The sequence below is a fragment of the Acinonyx jubatus genome, chromosome A2 (genome assembly GCF_027475565.1).
Source record: "Acinonyx jubatus isolate Ajub_Pintada_27869175 chromosome A2, VMU_Ajub_asm_v1.0, whole genome shotgun sequence".
NCBI classification, from domain to species: Eukaryota; Metazoa; Chordata; class Mammalia; order Carnivora; family Felidae; genus Acinonyx; species Acinonyx jubatus.
Genome location: NC_069383.1, coordinates 86,590,189 through 86,606,265, shown reverse-complemented (window position 1 = coordinate 86,606,265; position 16,077 = coordinate 86,590,189). Strand labels below are relative to the sequence as shown.

General features: G+C 38.7%; 1 protein-coding gene across 1 annotated transcript; it reads right to left on the bottom strand.

Moving 5' to 3' along the window:
- Positions 1-2,572: 2,572 nt before the first annotated feature.
- Positions 2,573-15,421, bottom strand: PSMC2 (proteasome 26S subunit, ATPase 2). The gene is made up of 12 exons (XM_015069747.3): positions 15,257-15,421; positions 13,417-13,454; positions 12,766-12,847; positions 11,950-12,049; positions 8,200-8,331; positions 7,739-7,811; positions 7,256-7,351; positions 6,515-6,679; positions 4,901-4,988; positions 3,111-3,313; positions 2,925-3,021; positions 2,573-2,836 (listed from the first exon to the last, which is right to left on the bottom strand). The coding sequence occupies exons 1-12, from the start codon at positions 15,324-15,326 to the stop codon at positions 2,679-2,681; spliced, it is 1,302 nt and encodes a 433-aa protein (XP_014925233.1). The 5' UTR covers positions 15,327-15,421; the 3' UTR covers positions 2,573-2,678.
- Between the last annotated feature and the right edge of the window lie 656 nt (positions 15,422-16,077).

Below are 16,077 nucleotides of genomic sequence, written 5' to 3'. Positions count from 1 at the left end.
TGATTTCTGCCTCATGGATGGATGGAATATGTAAATAATTGTGAACCAGGGCCCAGAAAATTAATTCATGTCATAGATATGGACTCTGTATAATGGCAGCTTATAGTGGGATCCCATTTGCCAGTCCCATCTGCAGTGGGACTCAGAGAAACAAGGATATGAACCTCTGCAAGCCCTGGGAGTTCTTTATAGTTTTCAGGTAACCCCTAAAACCCCTATAGTTTTCAGGTAACTCCGTGTGGTTTGATCCTGTATTCTTACCTATTTAACAGAGAAAGGAGGTACCTGCCTCCAAAGGTACATTTTGAGAAAATGAGTCTTCCCTGGTGTGTGCGTGGAGTGGGTAACAAACCCAAAGAATCTGCCCTGGAATGGGTAGGTGTGTTTTTCTGTTTTGGGGGATGTGGGGATGGGGTGGCGTATGCCCTTGCGGAGGCTGAGGGAGAGGGAAGGGAGTATGTAATGTGGTAGGGAAGGCTTGATCTGTTACGTCTGCCCCTTTAAAGATAGTAATCAACTTAAAATTATCAGATCACACAAAACTTCCTTGGTGTGAGCCTGTGCGCTGAGTGTAAAAAATGCTGTTGGTCCTTTTTGGTGTACCTTTCAGGAATGCTTTTAGGAGTCCATATATTTAGATTTGTGATAATATGGTTTGAGTGTAGATAAAAGTTGGGTTGTGAAATGACAGAAGTACCTACCTTAATTCTCCAAATAGCCAACCAAAATGCATGGGAGGGTTTTGAAACCGCTCAAATCCCAACAACAGAATGTTCAAGAGCTTATTAGCATTGTAGCAGGTAACCTGCCTGCTTATGGACTTGGATTTAATGAAGCCTGAGCATCTCAAAAATTTATCTGCCTTTGAAAAAAAAGGCACACCAGGCTCTTCATTTCACTTTATGTAACAGATGAACCTGAGCTTTGTGGAAATTACATTTTTACAAACCCATCACATTTTTACAGTGTTTTTTAAAAGTATTTTCTAAAGAGCACTACAGCATTTTTCTAGAGTCATCAACTCTTTGTGTTTTATCAGCACTGATTTATGTATGACATACACGTGTGCCCATACACACGCATATACACATGTATACGTACACACACGTATTTTAGGTGGAGGGGGTTACCAACGAGTGTGTATTTTATCTTTTAAAATGGGATACAAAGATGCTAATCTAGATACGGTGGGGCAGAAACACCCAAATTTTTCAAATAATTGTCGGTTTGATGTGTGGTCAGTTAGATTTTCAGCATGTAACTGAGATGCCAAGATTCTCCAGAGTCTAGAATATGTTAGGCCTGAGTGAGCTCAAGACATCCTCCAGTGTGAGTCATCTCAAATTGGTGCATAGAAGTATGTGGCTACGTGAAAACATGGTAAGACTTCAAACAGCGTGATCTAAATGCTTGTTTCTCAAAATATTACAAAAACATACATCTTCAGTTATTTACCTGAGTATTTTATTATATGCATAACACCTAGAAAGGGTTCATCCTATTTCATACCTCACGAGAGACCAGGGCAGGCTTGGAAAAATTTTTCTGATCAATTTCACAAAAAAGAAAAATGGAAGACAGAAAAGAATGCTGGTTGGATTTTATGAATGAAGAGCTTTCATTTTTCTCTTTGAAAATGTTCATATTTTAAATACTTCAACTCAATACTCAAAGCATTATGTTGTCCACTTTTTCTTTGAATTAAAATGTATCCAGCTCTTGCTATTTTGCATTACTCATGAACACTGAACTGCAATAAAAAGTCTTTATGGTGCCTGGGTCTCAGTATTTGGGCGGGGAGGATAACTGTGGTGCAAGACAAGAGGGGATTTGGTGGCGGCTGAACAAGAAAGAATTTTAAAGGGATGTGCTGAGGATCCTAATTCAATTTTATTTTTAGAAATACCTCACTTCACCAGAAGTCTAACAGGAATTTTACTGAAATTTTAAACCATTAATTTACAGGATGAAGTATTTCTCTTTATGAAACCAATGGTGTATATATTTTTCTTTCTGCTTTACTGCTTCACTGGCCATTAAAATCACTAATTCTTGATGAAATTGAAATTGAAATCAACTCAAATGGCAAAGCAAAACCCAAGACATCAGATGCTTCTTCCACTTTAAAAAAAGTTTGGCCAAAGTGTTATTATTTATTCGATGTGGTAGGAAAAAAACAACAGCATGTAAACACATGTGGTCCTGTGCCTAGATGGGCTATTGTGATGAGGGGCAGAAGAGCAGGAAGGTGAGGAACACAGGCGACAGAGCCGACGCACCTGGACGTTCAATCCCAGCTCCAAGTCAATCAGGTAGGAAAGCTTTGCAGGCATTACATCAACATGCATGAGACCCGCCTCACCGCATGGGAGGATACAATCGGCACCCATACGGCCCACAGGCCAGCATATGCCAAGAACATACGTGGTCTAAGCAAGCACTTGAGGAGATGGGATCCTTAAATGGTAGCACTTCAAAAACAGTCAACAGACACTGTAATAAGCATTTCTGCCAAATGACATCAGATATCACCTTTCACTGTACTACAGAAAAAAGACATCTGAAAAAAGCATACAATTTTGAAATGCTTTATTTTTACGTGTTTAATGGTTATTAACAAGTCTATTTAATAAGGTTAGGATTCCAATGAAAAGTGTTTTCGTGAAAGTCTTCAGGGGTCAGTTGTATGTCATGTAGCGGGGAGTAGCACTGAATTTGGCATAAGACTTAATGACCTTATTTACAGCCTCCAGGAAATCCTTCTCAGTAGCAATTTTTCGCCGTGCTCTGATAGCAAACATACCAGCTTCTGTGCATACACTTCTAATCTCAGCACCTTTCGAACAAAAAGAAAACAACAGGCTTATTAAAGCAGCCTGAACACACACACCGGCAAGTACAGTAAGCAAGACCTTTTCACCTACCAGTGCTATTTGGACACAGTCGTGCTAACAGTTCAAATCTGATATCTCTTTCCACACTCATTGAGCGAGCGTGGATCTTAAAAATATGAGTCCGACCCTAAAAATAGGGGAATTAACAAATATTAAAATGGAAAGACATCACAAAATTTCAAGAATCCCTTCTCTAAAACGAAATGATTTTCTTACCTCCAGATCAGGTAAGCTAAATTCAATCTTTCTGTCCAATCTCCCTGGCCTCATCAGTGCTGGATCCAAAGTATCAGGTCTGTTAGTGGCCATCAGCACTTTAATGTTACCTCGAGGATCAAAACCGTCCAGTTGATTGATCAGTTCCAGCATCGTTCTCTGCACTTCGTTGTCTCCTCCAGCACCATCATCAAAACGAGCCCCTGGGAAGACGAAAAATAAGCTCTTCGTGTCCACGCAGGACAGCACTATGCGTAACCCAGAAGTATTACAGACCTCAAGTCAGGTATTCCAGCTCAAGTGAATGTCTCACTTTTAAGCATATTCTATAAGAACAGCCTACTTTACAGGAAAACTAAATTAGAAGGTGAATCTTTGAAAAGGACTCCTCATAGATATTTAAAAGGGGCTCCTTTCAAGTATTTTTTAAGTCCTCTTTGAGGAATTTTGTTTTTTAAATCACTCAAGAACACCTCCATTTCTAACACCATATACATCTGGATAAGGCAACAGAATCCATGCAAACTTTAGCACTCCAATGGTGTCTGACTGTATGTAAGAAACTGTCATACTCTAAGTTTCTCCAAACAGTCCTTAAAAATACAGCTACATCCATAATACAGTAGAACTGTACAGCTTACATCACGCTGATTTAGATATGTTAGAGTACTCTAGATTGTCAATCTCTCATTTCAACCAACATAGCAAAAAAAAAAATAAGGCCTCCAAATATATATTTTCCTTTTTAAGTTGTATAAATACATATTGTTGTATTAAGGTATTATGTACACTATATAAAACAAAAAAAATTGGAAAACTTTTAAATGAGATTAAAAGTATGAAGAAAAATTCTAGATTTTCTTCCTGCACACTAATACTATTTGATACACAGTCTACTTTGGACACTACCTCTTCAGAGCATCCTGACATCATCATAAGGCTTATTCCAAAAATACTATAAAGGAAACTTCAGAGTCACAACACTAAATCGATACACTGTGGTCACATTATGGCTGGCCCTTGAAGACATTAACCACAGAAGCATCCAAACTCAACAACACTCATCTGTCTAAAAACAAGACTCAGGGTAACCTAACTGCAGTCCCCAAACAGCATTACAGGGTGCAACTATATTTTCAAGTCATTTTTGTCACTAAGTTCATTAACTGAACATATGCCAATTCCTCCAGCTATTAAGAATGATTACTCTCAAAGACTATTGTAACAGTTCAGGCCTCCAGAAGAGTAGCTTTCAAGGTCTATCTCATTTATGACTTACTTCAAACCAAACACCCATAAAATTAACAAGGTATGAATTATTCCCTTTATAAGGCAAGTGAACAGAGTCTCAGAGTTAGAATAACCTGTCCAGATCCCACAGCTAATATTTTATTTCATCAAATAGACGAAGCCAACAAAAACATTCTTTTAGGTATACTTCATGAAAAACCACCACCAATTAAATTATGCCCCAAAGCTTTCTGATCACATTAAGTGAAGCTGTATCCTAAGTTAAGAGTTGTTCAAGTGTGAAAACAAGGGTCATGTGAATGAAATTAGGAAAAGTACAAAGATAAAGACTTGGAGAAATAGCAATGCTCTGTTTCTTTTTTCCTAATAATGTATCTCTACTGGTTATTAGACCTGTAGCTCCGACACGCCAGAGCTCATACAAGAGCTGGAATTAAAATTTTGTACAAGATTAACGTATCAAGAGAACTCTACACATATTACTTTAAAACACTCACGAAACCCAATCCTAAAGTAGTACTCTAAAATACTGCCCATACCTCCAATAGCATCAATTTCATCAAAGAAGATAAGGCAGGCTTTTTTTGTTCTGGCCATTTCAAAGAGCTCCCGAACCATTCGAGCCCCCTAATGAGAAAATAATTTAATTCAGAGTTGGTTTAAAAAAGCTTTTAAGTACAGTAAGAAATTATGCTTCAAACCTTTCAATATTCCTAACAGTGTTCTCAACTATTATTACCAAAAGCTTTTTCAAAAAAAAAAAAAAATGAGATTTGTTACCTATTCCATCACATTAATCTCATTAGCTTCAAAACAGTATTAATTTCATGATTCTTTACCTATCAAATAGCCAATAACTTCCAGACTTGAAGAGATCAAATTAACAGTTAAATGCACCATTTCAATCAGTTAAACTAGAGGAAATAAAAAATGGCATCTGATTTATCACTTGGCATTTCTGATCACCAATTTTAATTTGTAAGTTTTGATCAAGGAATAAAATTATACCTTAACTAATACAGCTCCTTTACTAATTCTCATTCTAAGTATATGAGTTGTTAATGCTTCAGATGCAATATATACAGCCCTAGCCTTCCTCTCTAATGAGAACATATATACACATGTATACGTATGTGTCACACATATACAGACAACTATGTTCTTTCTCAGTAGAATATGAAACATTGCCTCTGAAATAAAAGTACACTTTTAAATGCACAATTCACCACATTTCTGGGGTCTTACACACCAAATCTGTAGAAAAGGTCCCAGCATACTGATTAAAAATTTTAAGCAGTTGTTTAGTTCCAGTGACCACAAGGAAAGGCTGGTGGCTTCTGAACTACTAATTACAAACCATCAATCAAAAAAATTTCAAGTCTCAGTCATTCAACGTGGAATTGATGAGGGAGTGCGAGGCAAGCTGAGGGCAAAGTATAGGCTAACAGCAACCCCCACCTCCCGGTGGACTATGTGTAATAACCCTCGGACACTCCTTGCTACCCAAGAACAAAGGAAAAGGGTTTATGTGCTTGCCATGGTAATGTGGGAAACGAAAGCAAATGAAAAATTAAATTCCCTTACTGCCTACAGCCCATAGACAAGTCCTTGAAACCAGCAGGGTGACCTCCCTCTAGGAGCTCAGCTGCCTAGATGTACTTTGCTAGGAGCAAAAGTGAATCTTGGCTTAACAATATCCCAACCTCAAGGATCCTGTAAGTCTACTTCCTTTATCTCAACTGCCCCAAGATATATAATGGCAATCATACTTCAAGCTTATGGCCCCCCGATATACATTTGAAGGGTCTCATGACTGAGGTTTTATTAAACAGTAATAAATGGTGTTTCCCTAACAACAGCTAACCTCTCATGGTCTTGGAAACCTTATTTCCAAAATGCCAGAGACTTACTCTATCCCTGACCGCCCCCAACCTGAGGGTATATAATGAGTTACCCATCACAACCCCAGTGCAGCTCTTCCTGCCCACGGGTCTTGTCCCCACCTTTCTGCACCAAAGATGTCTTCAAGAATTCTTTCTTGGTTGTCAGCTCTGGACCCCACGAACCCCATCACCCCAAAACTTCATCAGAACTGCTACTCCACATTATAAATCTTTCATGGGGCTACATATGTTTTGATCAATTTACTTTACCTCACCAACGTACTTCTGTACAAGTTCAGATCCAATAACTCGAATGAAGCAAGCATCTGTCCTGTTAGCAACAGCCCGAGCACAGAGTGTCTTGCCTGTACCTGGTGGGCCAAAGAGCAGCACACCCTTGGGAGGCTCAATGCCAAGGTTAACAAACCTCTCCGGCTGTGAGGGAGACAGGATTTTTACATTTATTACTTACGTATGATAAAAACAAAACTACTTCTATATCATATTTAAATCAAAATTATTGACTCCATAATCAATATACTTAATAAGAATTTTACTTATTCTAAGACATAAGACCTAAACTAGACTCATATCAGTACATAATGCTGAACAGCTTTTAAAGGTATTTCTCCTTAACAATACATTTTTCCCTCTAATTTAAAAAAAAGTACTGTTTTAAAAAACAAAAGAATTATGGTATTTAATATTCTAGTTTTCCATTATCCTCCTCAGCTTAATTTGATTCAATTTCCTCTTGGTATCATTAAAACACATGGTTCCTTCTACAATAACTCATATTTAACATCTTGCTAAAGGTTACACCTCAAACTCCTGTCACTCAAAATAGCAGATCTTTCTGCTTAGAGTAGGCCTGACCACTTGATTTGCTTTCTCTCCTGGGACATACTAATTCACCACACCTCTATCTTCTACCCCCTCACTAAGGAAAATATAAAATTTTTAAAGCTATCTAATGACAGGCAATTTAAGTACACAGACTTAGCCACTTACATGAAGTAATGGGGTTTCAACTACTTCTCGAAGTTTCTCAATCTGTTCTTTACAGCCACCCACGTCACTGTATGTGACATCAGGTTTTTCCTCCACCTAAGGATGAAAATGTAGAACGTAAAAAGCCACAGGCTTTTGAATACTAGTTCAAATGTTCTATCCAGTAGAGCAGACCCAATACCCTAAAAGGAAAATCAGACTCCTAACAAGTAAGAATTTTAATAAAAATGGAATACATTGTCCAGTGTCCTAGAACCACTTGCTGTTATTACTTGCTATGATAACCAGTAAAAGAGACAAACCAGAAAAAGAAAGACTGATAAAGACTTTCTCATCTGAAAAACTGCTTAAAACATTTTCGCAGCTCTTCAGTATATACCCACATATTGACAGGTTTCTAGTCAATATTTCTAGTCAACCTTTGAGATGGATGCAACTGTATTCAAAGTCGTGTCATTCCTTTTCCCTCCCGCATTTTCTTACCTGCATCATGGTAACCGTTGGGTCAATCTTGGGAGGCAGCGGAATGTGAATTTGATACTTATTTCTGTCCACACTAAAGAGACAAAAAATATCCTCACTCAATACATTCAAAAAATTTACTAAGTTAATTACATGTATCGTATATAACTTCCTTAATCCTAACTATCCTAGAGCAAGTTCTTCCTCTCCTTACACCATGTTACCTTCAACAGACTGGTAAACTCAACTCTAAAATCCTGCACTTCTTTGAGTATGACATTTAAAGCCCCAGTGGGGGTGGGAGAAAGGAGGTGGGTGGGAGGTCAGGAAGCTGATGCAGAAGAAAGGATGTCCAACTGTAGTACTCTACTGCACAGTATCCCTGTATTCTGTGGCCCCCAGCCCATTCATTCAAAAGAAAGCCAAGGATGTGAATGTGACGTGGTATCTTTAATGAAAGCAGAGTATAAGTAGAATCTTACCCAACCCTCATCCCTTCTTCAATGTCAGTAGGTGCCACCTGATCACTAAGGTCCACCACAAACTTGGCAAACTGCTTCACGTTGATAATGTACTTTGGGTCCTCCGAATCAGCATTGATGATCTTTGTACACCTAAGAGCAAAAGGCTTGATTAAAGAACCTAAACCACTAATAATGAATTCAAGTAACTAGATTCTGTCCTGGGCAAGCGGTAAACTGATGAGCAGGTGTAAATGAGAACTGCAGAAATTAGGCCACTATTAAAGACCTTTTTCTATGGAGTATGCGCAACCCCAAGGGTCCACTCCACTTTAGCTGAACTGGAAAATTTTCAAAAGATACACTGCCCTAGAAAATTAAACCCAAATATTTCAACATTAAGAAGTTCTCTATGGGCGCCTAGGTGGATCAGTCGATTAAGCATCCAACTTCGGCTCAGGTCATGATCTCAGTTTGTGAGTTCGGGCCCTACATCGGGCTCTATGCTGACAGCTCGGAGCCTGGAGCCTGCTTCAGATTCTGTGTCTTCCTTTCTCTCTCTGCCCCTCCCCTGCTCACGCTCTATCTTTCTCTCTCAAAAATAAAGTTTAATTAAAACAGTTTTTTTTTAAAGTTCTCTAATTTTTTTTAAAGTTTATTTATTTATTTTGTGAGAGAGAGAGAGAGAGAGAGAGAGCAAGTGGGGAAGGAATAGAAAGAAAGAGAGAATCTCAAGCAGGCTCCACACCACCAGTGCAGAGCCCACTGCGGGGCCCGAATTCACAAAACACCTGATCATGACCTGAGCCGAAGTCGGACGCTTAACTGACTGAGCCACCCAGGTGCCCCAATAAGTTCACTCATTTCATTTTCTTAACTATGTTTGTTTATTTGTAATACTCTTCTATATCTTAAGTTACTCTCCATTTTATTTTCCCATTGGAAAGACAGTCATTTTACATCAAGTTAAGTAATGTGTTTTCATTCTTTCCTGAGTTTATACTTCAAATCCATTTTTATCATTGTTGCTATTTTTAACTTAAATGTATTTTAATTTCTTTTTCTGTGTGACATGGTGAAGGCAAATCTGTAATACCATGTACATAATAATAGCAAGTAGTCTAGGGCGCCTGGGTGGCTCAGTTGGTTAAGAGTCTGACTCTTGATTTCAGCTCAGGTCATGATCTCAGAGTTGTGAGATCGAGACCGGTATCAGGCTCTGAACTGTACATGGAGCCTGCTTGAGATTCTCTCTCCCTTTTCCCTTACACATGCAGGTGCTCTCTCTCTCCCTCTTTCTCAAAAAAAAAAGACTCAAAGATAAAGTTAAGAAAATCTCACAAAAGTAAAACAAAAAGACCAAAAACAAACAAACAACAACAACAAAAAAAAACAAAAAAAAAAAGCAGGAGAGAAAGATTAGCATATTAGTGGAGATATCCAGGAGGCCCAATTTCCAAAGAATAGAAGTCTGAAGTCTGGAACAGAGGACCAAGAACATGGGAAATCAGTAAGCAATAATTTCAAGAAAAACCACCACCGTGAAGGCCAGGAGAGCCCAGCACCGTGGATGAAATGGATCAGTACTGAGGCACGTAGTCATGAAAGTTCAGAACCACGAGAACAAGGAGACCCTATGACTTTCAGATGAAAAACAGGTCACATGTACGGGACTGGGAATCAGAGCAGCTTCAGACCAACAATACCAGGAGCTGGAGGACAATGGAATGCTGCCTTCAAAATTCTGAAGAAGGAACTTTATATCAGCCAAGACCTTTTCAGACATACGTAGTCTCCAAATATGACATCCCAACTGACCTCTTTCAGGAAGCTACCAGAGAACAGAGCCCACCTAATGCGGGTGTAAGTAAACCAAAAAGACAAACTCGTGGTACATAAACAACAGGAGAGAGGCAAAGGGAACCTGCAGGGGAAGAGGTCACAGGATGGTTGCGATTTTGTAAGTGGAAAGGGCCACCAGTAGTGCACTGAAGCAGGTTGGCAAGTGCTGGGAAAGACTTCTTCAGGAAAATGGACCAGAGAGAATCCTGGTGCAGAGGACACACCCGAGGCATATGTGAGAAAAAACCTGATGGACTTAACACTTCTGAAGATCAATTTAGTTGAGTATTTATATACATAGAAAACCAGGCAAATAAGAAAACGAGATGGTTATGACAAGAAAAATAAAAACTGGTACAAGAAAGAAAAAGCAATCAGTTTATTTACTACTTGCCTCTTTATAAATAGCACTACTTAGCCACAGTTGTGAAATCAATGAATACTGATCTAACCAAATTTTTAATGTAATTAAGGATGTAGGATAGGAAAAGTATCCTATCCTATTGGGATGATGACAGAGGAAACAAAATGAAATCCTCAGGCCAAGAGATGATATCTAAAGCTAAAAAAAATAATCAAGATGTAATCTACAATACATAAGATTTTGCATTGTCCATAAGAATCATGAAGGTAGAAATCAAAATAACCAGCTAAAAATTTTGAAAAGAGGTGTCTCTAAGGAAGAGGAATTGGGAAAGACAACTATTGTTATAGAACTATTTAACTCCTTAAAACCATGATAAAACTGAAAAATAAACCAAAATAAATGGGAAAGACAGAAAAAGGGAGTAAGGGATAAAGGAAAAGAGGAAAGGAAAAATAACCTTTACCATAGTAAAGAGATAAAATGAAAATAAAATTTCCAGTGATTAGAATAAAACACAGAAGAATACAATCTTGAATTGGGCTAAGGCTTCTTGAGCAACATTCAAACCCAAAAGGTATAACGAAAATGTTTACATATTTTATTTGCCTCCTAAAAACTTTAAACATTAGTACAACAAAAGGTAGCAACAAGTTAAAAGTCAAGCGACAGAATGGGAAAAAAATATTTGTAGCATATTAAAGAAAAGATAAATACGTACAATATGTAAAGTGCTCCTAAAAATTCACAAGAAACAAACCAATAGAACAAAATATGAATGGACAGAGAAATACAAATGTTTAATAAGTATAAGAAGCAGCTATCACACCAGTAATCAGCACAATGCAAATTAAGATGAGATATTTTCCCCCACATGGCAAAAGTGTAAAAATTGATGATCACATATCTTATATTGATCAGGCAAACAGGCATTTGCCTCAAAACCTCATGTTAAGGAGTATGAACTGGTCAAATCACCTTTTTCCAGATTTTCAAAACTGTAAATGCCTTTGACCTCATAATTCCACTGCTAATAAGCTATACTAAGAAATAAATGCACACACATAGAGAAATATTTAACATGAACGTTCAATGTAGCACCATGAAGAATAACAGAAATTGTAAACAGACCAACATCTACAGAATATTACATAATTTTTAGAAACCAAGAGAAACCAGAAATAGAGGTACTAAAAAAAAAAAAATCAGGATATGTTTCTTTGCATGCAAATATATACATGAAGACATAGGATGACTAAGAGGACCAAACTATTTTCAGTTGTAGCTGAAGAAGGGGCAGTGGGACAGTGAAGATGGGAAGGGAGGTTCTCATGTCTTCATCTGATCTTTCTGTATCATTTGAATCTTTTATATGATTATGTCTTTACCTACTTCTTGAATATTACTGAAGGCATAAAATTTAATCCCAGATACTTCTGGAGAAAGCTTTATTTATGCAGAATGTGGAATAAAAAACTTTTATGAACTATTGCATTATACCTCGGATTCTAAAAAGTGCTTGAGCATACAGATAAGAATAAATTTCCAAGGAGTGCTATGCATACCTTGCAACCTGCAAAGGCTGTTCACTCTGCAGTGTTTGCTTATCTGCAGCCAAATCCCAGAGTGCTGGTGGGGCCAGGCCAGTATCAGATTCTTTGATACCTACATAAAGAAGGATAACAAGGTTCACTGAAATGTAATGCATCACCTTGAAGCAAGCTTCCACAGCCTCAGCACCAATGACATTTTGGACTGAATATGTGGCAGTGGGGAGTGTCCTGTGTGTTACAGTCGGCAGCATCCCTGGCCTCTAGCCACTGGATGCCACCAGCACCACCTCCCCTTCAAGTCACAAGAATCAAGAGTATCTCCAGTCACTGCCAAATGTCCTGGGGGAAAGGGATGCTGGGGCAAAATCACCCCAGTTGAAAACCACTGCCCTAAAGTAGTCACAAGCCAAAATCCAACACTATATTTGACAAATACTATGAAACTGCACCACTCAAGTTTCCAACTCATGAGCAGAAAAGTTTCCAACTACTGGGCAATAGCCCACTTACTTAAGCAATACCATGTGAGACCACATTTTTATTAGCTAAGAAATTTTTACTTGTTTGTTAGAGTCTACTGAACTTGTCTCTGACCAATAGAAACATTGCTTGCTTAAAGGATGATGTTGCTTAACTACTTAAGCATTATATTTGGTTGTAAAAGGTAGTGAAAGATTACTAAAGGAGATCCAATTTCTTAACAGACAGGAAGGATAGTAATTTTTTTTGTCTATAATTCACGAAAGGATAACATCTGTATTTAAACTCCTTAGATGTAATTAACACATTACATTTAAAGATAAGAGACAAGAATAATGAAATACACACCAGTAAGCTCATTGATCTTCTTGAGAAGTTGTTGAATGTCATCTTCAACCTGCTTTATCTGCCTAGAGTAAGTGCTCTGACCCTAGGAGATAAAAATCACTGTAATTAGAATATCAAGACATCAACAATTTACAAAACTGCAGACAGAAACTTTTAACAGTTACAATCTCAATAGCTATTATTGTCCCAATGCTTGTGATGTGGAAGTAGAGAGAGTATATCATTTTCAGAAGTATTCCCAAACTAATATTTTTGCCCAAAGACACAATGCACTATTATGCAAGGTAACAAATGAAAATCATGCCTGAAATTAACCCAACTACAAGCCCTAAACATTGAAACTTTCTATTTCAGATCTAATTCAGGTACATACATTTTAAATATAGTAAACATTTGTCTAAGTTATTTCAAATATCTTTCAATATAGCACCACACTTAATTACAAATAGTATAAAAAATGTATGCGCTTTGACATGCTAAATATTTGCTCTCTGATCTAATCTGGAGAGAAACTGTGGTATGTAACTTTTTTCAGTGAGGATTACTATAAACTGCCAGACATTCTCTTCTAATTATTTTGGGAGGCTAGTACCAACAATAGTTCTTTCAACATAAAACATCTATACTTGGTAGACATTGAAAACGACTTACGTAAGTTTTCAGCAAGGCAATATCCCCCTCATCCAGAGCTAAAATAAGAGAGAATACATGAGATTCAAAAAGAGGAAAGTAGAGCTAACAATTCTGTTCAATTTACATTCAGTAACTGAGTGAGAAAAACTATGCAAAGTTGTAATGATATAAATACAACCAACAACTAGTTCCTGGACTCCAGGAACTTTTAACTAATTGGGTGAAGGCAGAATTTTACAAAGTGTATAACACAGCTGCTGAAGAGTCTCAAAGGGATGTGACACAAAAACAGGAAGCCCAAAGAACAGAGGTTGAGAATCAAAACGACCTGGGTGCTAGCAAAGTCCCAGCAATGTCATGCAATTGCCAGGTAATGTTGGAAAACCCACTTTAAGCATCAGTTTTGTCATCTTTGAGAAACAGAGATAACAATAATTTCACCCTCACAATGTTGCTTTAAAGGTCAGATAAGATATGGATGAAGAAGTACCTAAAACTCTATACACGTTAATCATAATTATATGCAAGGAATAAATCTAGTAATACATTTACAGAATGATGGCATACCCAGAGAAATGGACAGATGAGATATTAGACCTCTGTGACTAAGTTTTCCACCAGGTGCCTGAGTAGCTCTGAGGTCTGCAGTATCCTAAAACACTTTCAAGGCAAACAGTAGAGTGTGGGATGAAATAAAGAGAAAATCTCTTTGGTGGGGGGAAGGTGGAAAAGAAGAAAAAACAGTGCTAGGAGAGGTTGAAGTTGTTTAGGAAGGGAAGAGAGAAAAAGGGAAAAACAACAACAACAACAAAAACACTGCAAGAATATTTTTTAAATAGCCTGTCAGGAACAAAAGAAGAAAAGAGCATAAAGATGGAACTAAAAGGGGAAGAAATCCTGTGAGCTCCGTGTGCGTATCACCTGCACTGTGAGGAGAAGTGTCACGTGGCGGTGTTCTCTACAGAGAGTAATTTCACATTTTCAAAATTACAACTCCACTTCCAACATTCACCCTCCCACTTGTGTTTGTGTCTGTGGTAAGGTACACGAACAAGGTTATTCACTGCTCTAGAATGGCCACCAGACTGAAAGACACCTATATGTGCATCACTAAGGATTAATCATATGTATTACTACTCACCCAAAAAAGTGGGATACGATGCAGATGCAGACAGGCAGACAGCACTGACGCCTTACATATAACGATATGAACTTATCCCTAAGACACATTAAAATCCGAAAATGTATATATACAATGCGCTACATTTTATGTAAAGAACAAACCCTTGATATGCACAGAAAATGTCTAGAAAGATAACGCAAAATGGCAACACTAGTTGCCTCGGCGGATCATGCATGCACGCCTGGGGCCAAGGACCACTTTTTCAATGTGTCTTTTTTTATGCATTTAGTGTTTTGAACCATATGAATAAATTACGTAGTCAAAGGAATGTTTTTTTTAAAAAAGAAAATTACTTCTCAGGATCCTGACTACACAGTGACAGCACCAAGCCATCCCACTTGAGGGGGAGGAGGAGCAGAAAGAGGATACAGGTGACCAAGCACCACCAGGCAGGGAAACTTTTCAAGGCCTGCAAGACCAAGCAGGGTGAGTAACTTCATCAGGACCTGAGCTGAATATGAATAAAAATGTCGATCAGCGAGAGATGAATACAGAACTTGAAGTAGCATGAGGGACACAGAAGAGGCAGCCAGGGTAAGCCGGCTGCCGCCCCCGACGAAATCATCGGGGGCACAAAAGGGACACAGGGCCGAGTGGCGAGCGGGACTCCAGCCTCTCCTCCGGGACCAAGCCTGGCCCTGCTCCGGCCCGGAGCTCCTGCCTATGTCAACTGACCTCGGATGGGCTTGTCGTCCTTCTCATCCTCTTTGGTTTTCCGCTGATCGGCACCGAGGTAATCAGGCATTTTAGGAGCTCCAAAGGCCTCAGCTCTTAGGTGATTACACAGCACCTCTCTCGCTTCCGGTGGTGCCGCTCCTTCCTTTCCTCACCGGAAGTAAGCTGAGCTCTACGGACCCTTTTACTCTGCGCACGAGAACCGGAAGGGAGCCCCGGGAGGCGGGCTCGTGTCCTGCTCCCGGTTCCGTGGTCTAGGAAGAATTCCCTGTGGGAGGGGGACGCGGGTGGTCCCTGGCCCCTCACCATGGGGAGATTCCCTGAGCGACGGCCTTTTAAGACCAACCGTGGCTCAGTCCTGACTTTAAATCCTGATTTAGTCATTCATTTACTGTTCACTCTTGGGTAACTTCGTTACTCTCTCTGCTTTAATTTTTCCTTTGCTTCGCAGCATTGTGGAGGCTTTAAACAACTAGTGTTTTCAAAGTATCTGGCATATTAGATACGCATTAAGTAGTGGCTAGATCTACGAATACAGTAAAGAGATATGGAAGTTGTTCCTTAATTTGATGTTAGCATGGGATGAGGAGATGAAGAGTTTCAATTTTTGAGCCCCCTGCCAAAGAAGAGTGGTGCCTCAGATACAGGGAAGTCCGGGAAAAGAGCAGGTTTTGAAATAAATTCGTTTAGGAGGCAAACAGGAATTGATAAATAACTGTAGAATTTGGAAATGAAAAGTCTGACCCTTCTTTGCGTTAAAGGACTCAGTGCATAGTGGAGAGACAACCTACTGGATGGGGAAAGTATTTGCACGTCATATA

Coding starts and splice junctions, on each gene's coding strand:
- PSMC2 (XM_015069747.3), bottom strand. CDS start 15,326: ATGCCTGATTACCTCGGTGCCGATCAGCGGAAAACCAAAGAGGATGAG. Junction 8,332..11,949: donor CAGCCTTTGCAGGTTGCAAG/GTATGCATAGCA, acceptor TTTTGCTCTTAG/GTGTACAAAGATCATCAATG. Junction 6,680..7,255: donor TTGAAACCCCATTACTTCAT/GTAAGTGGCTAA, acceptor TCTCCCTCACAG/CCGGAGAGGTTTGTTAACCT.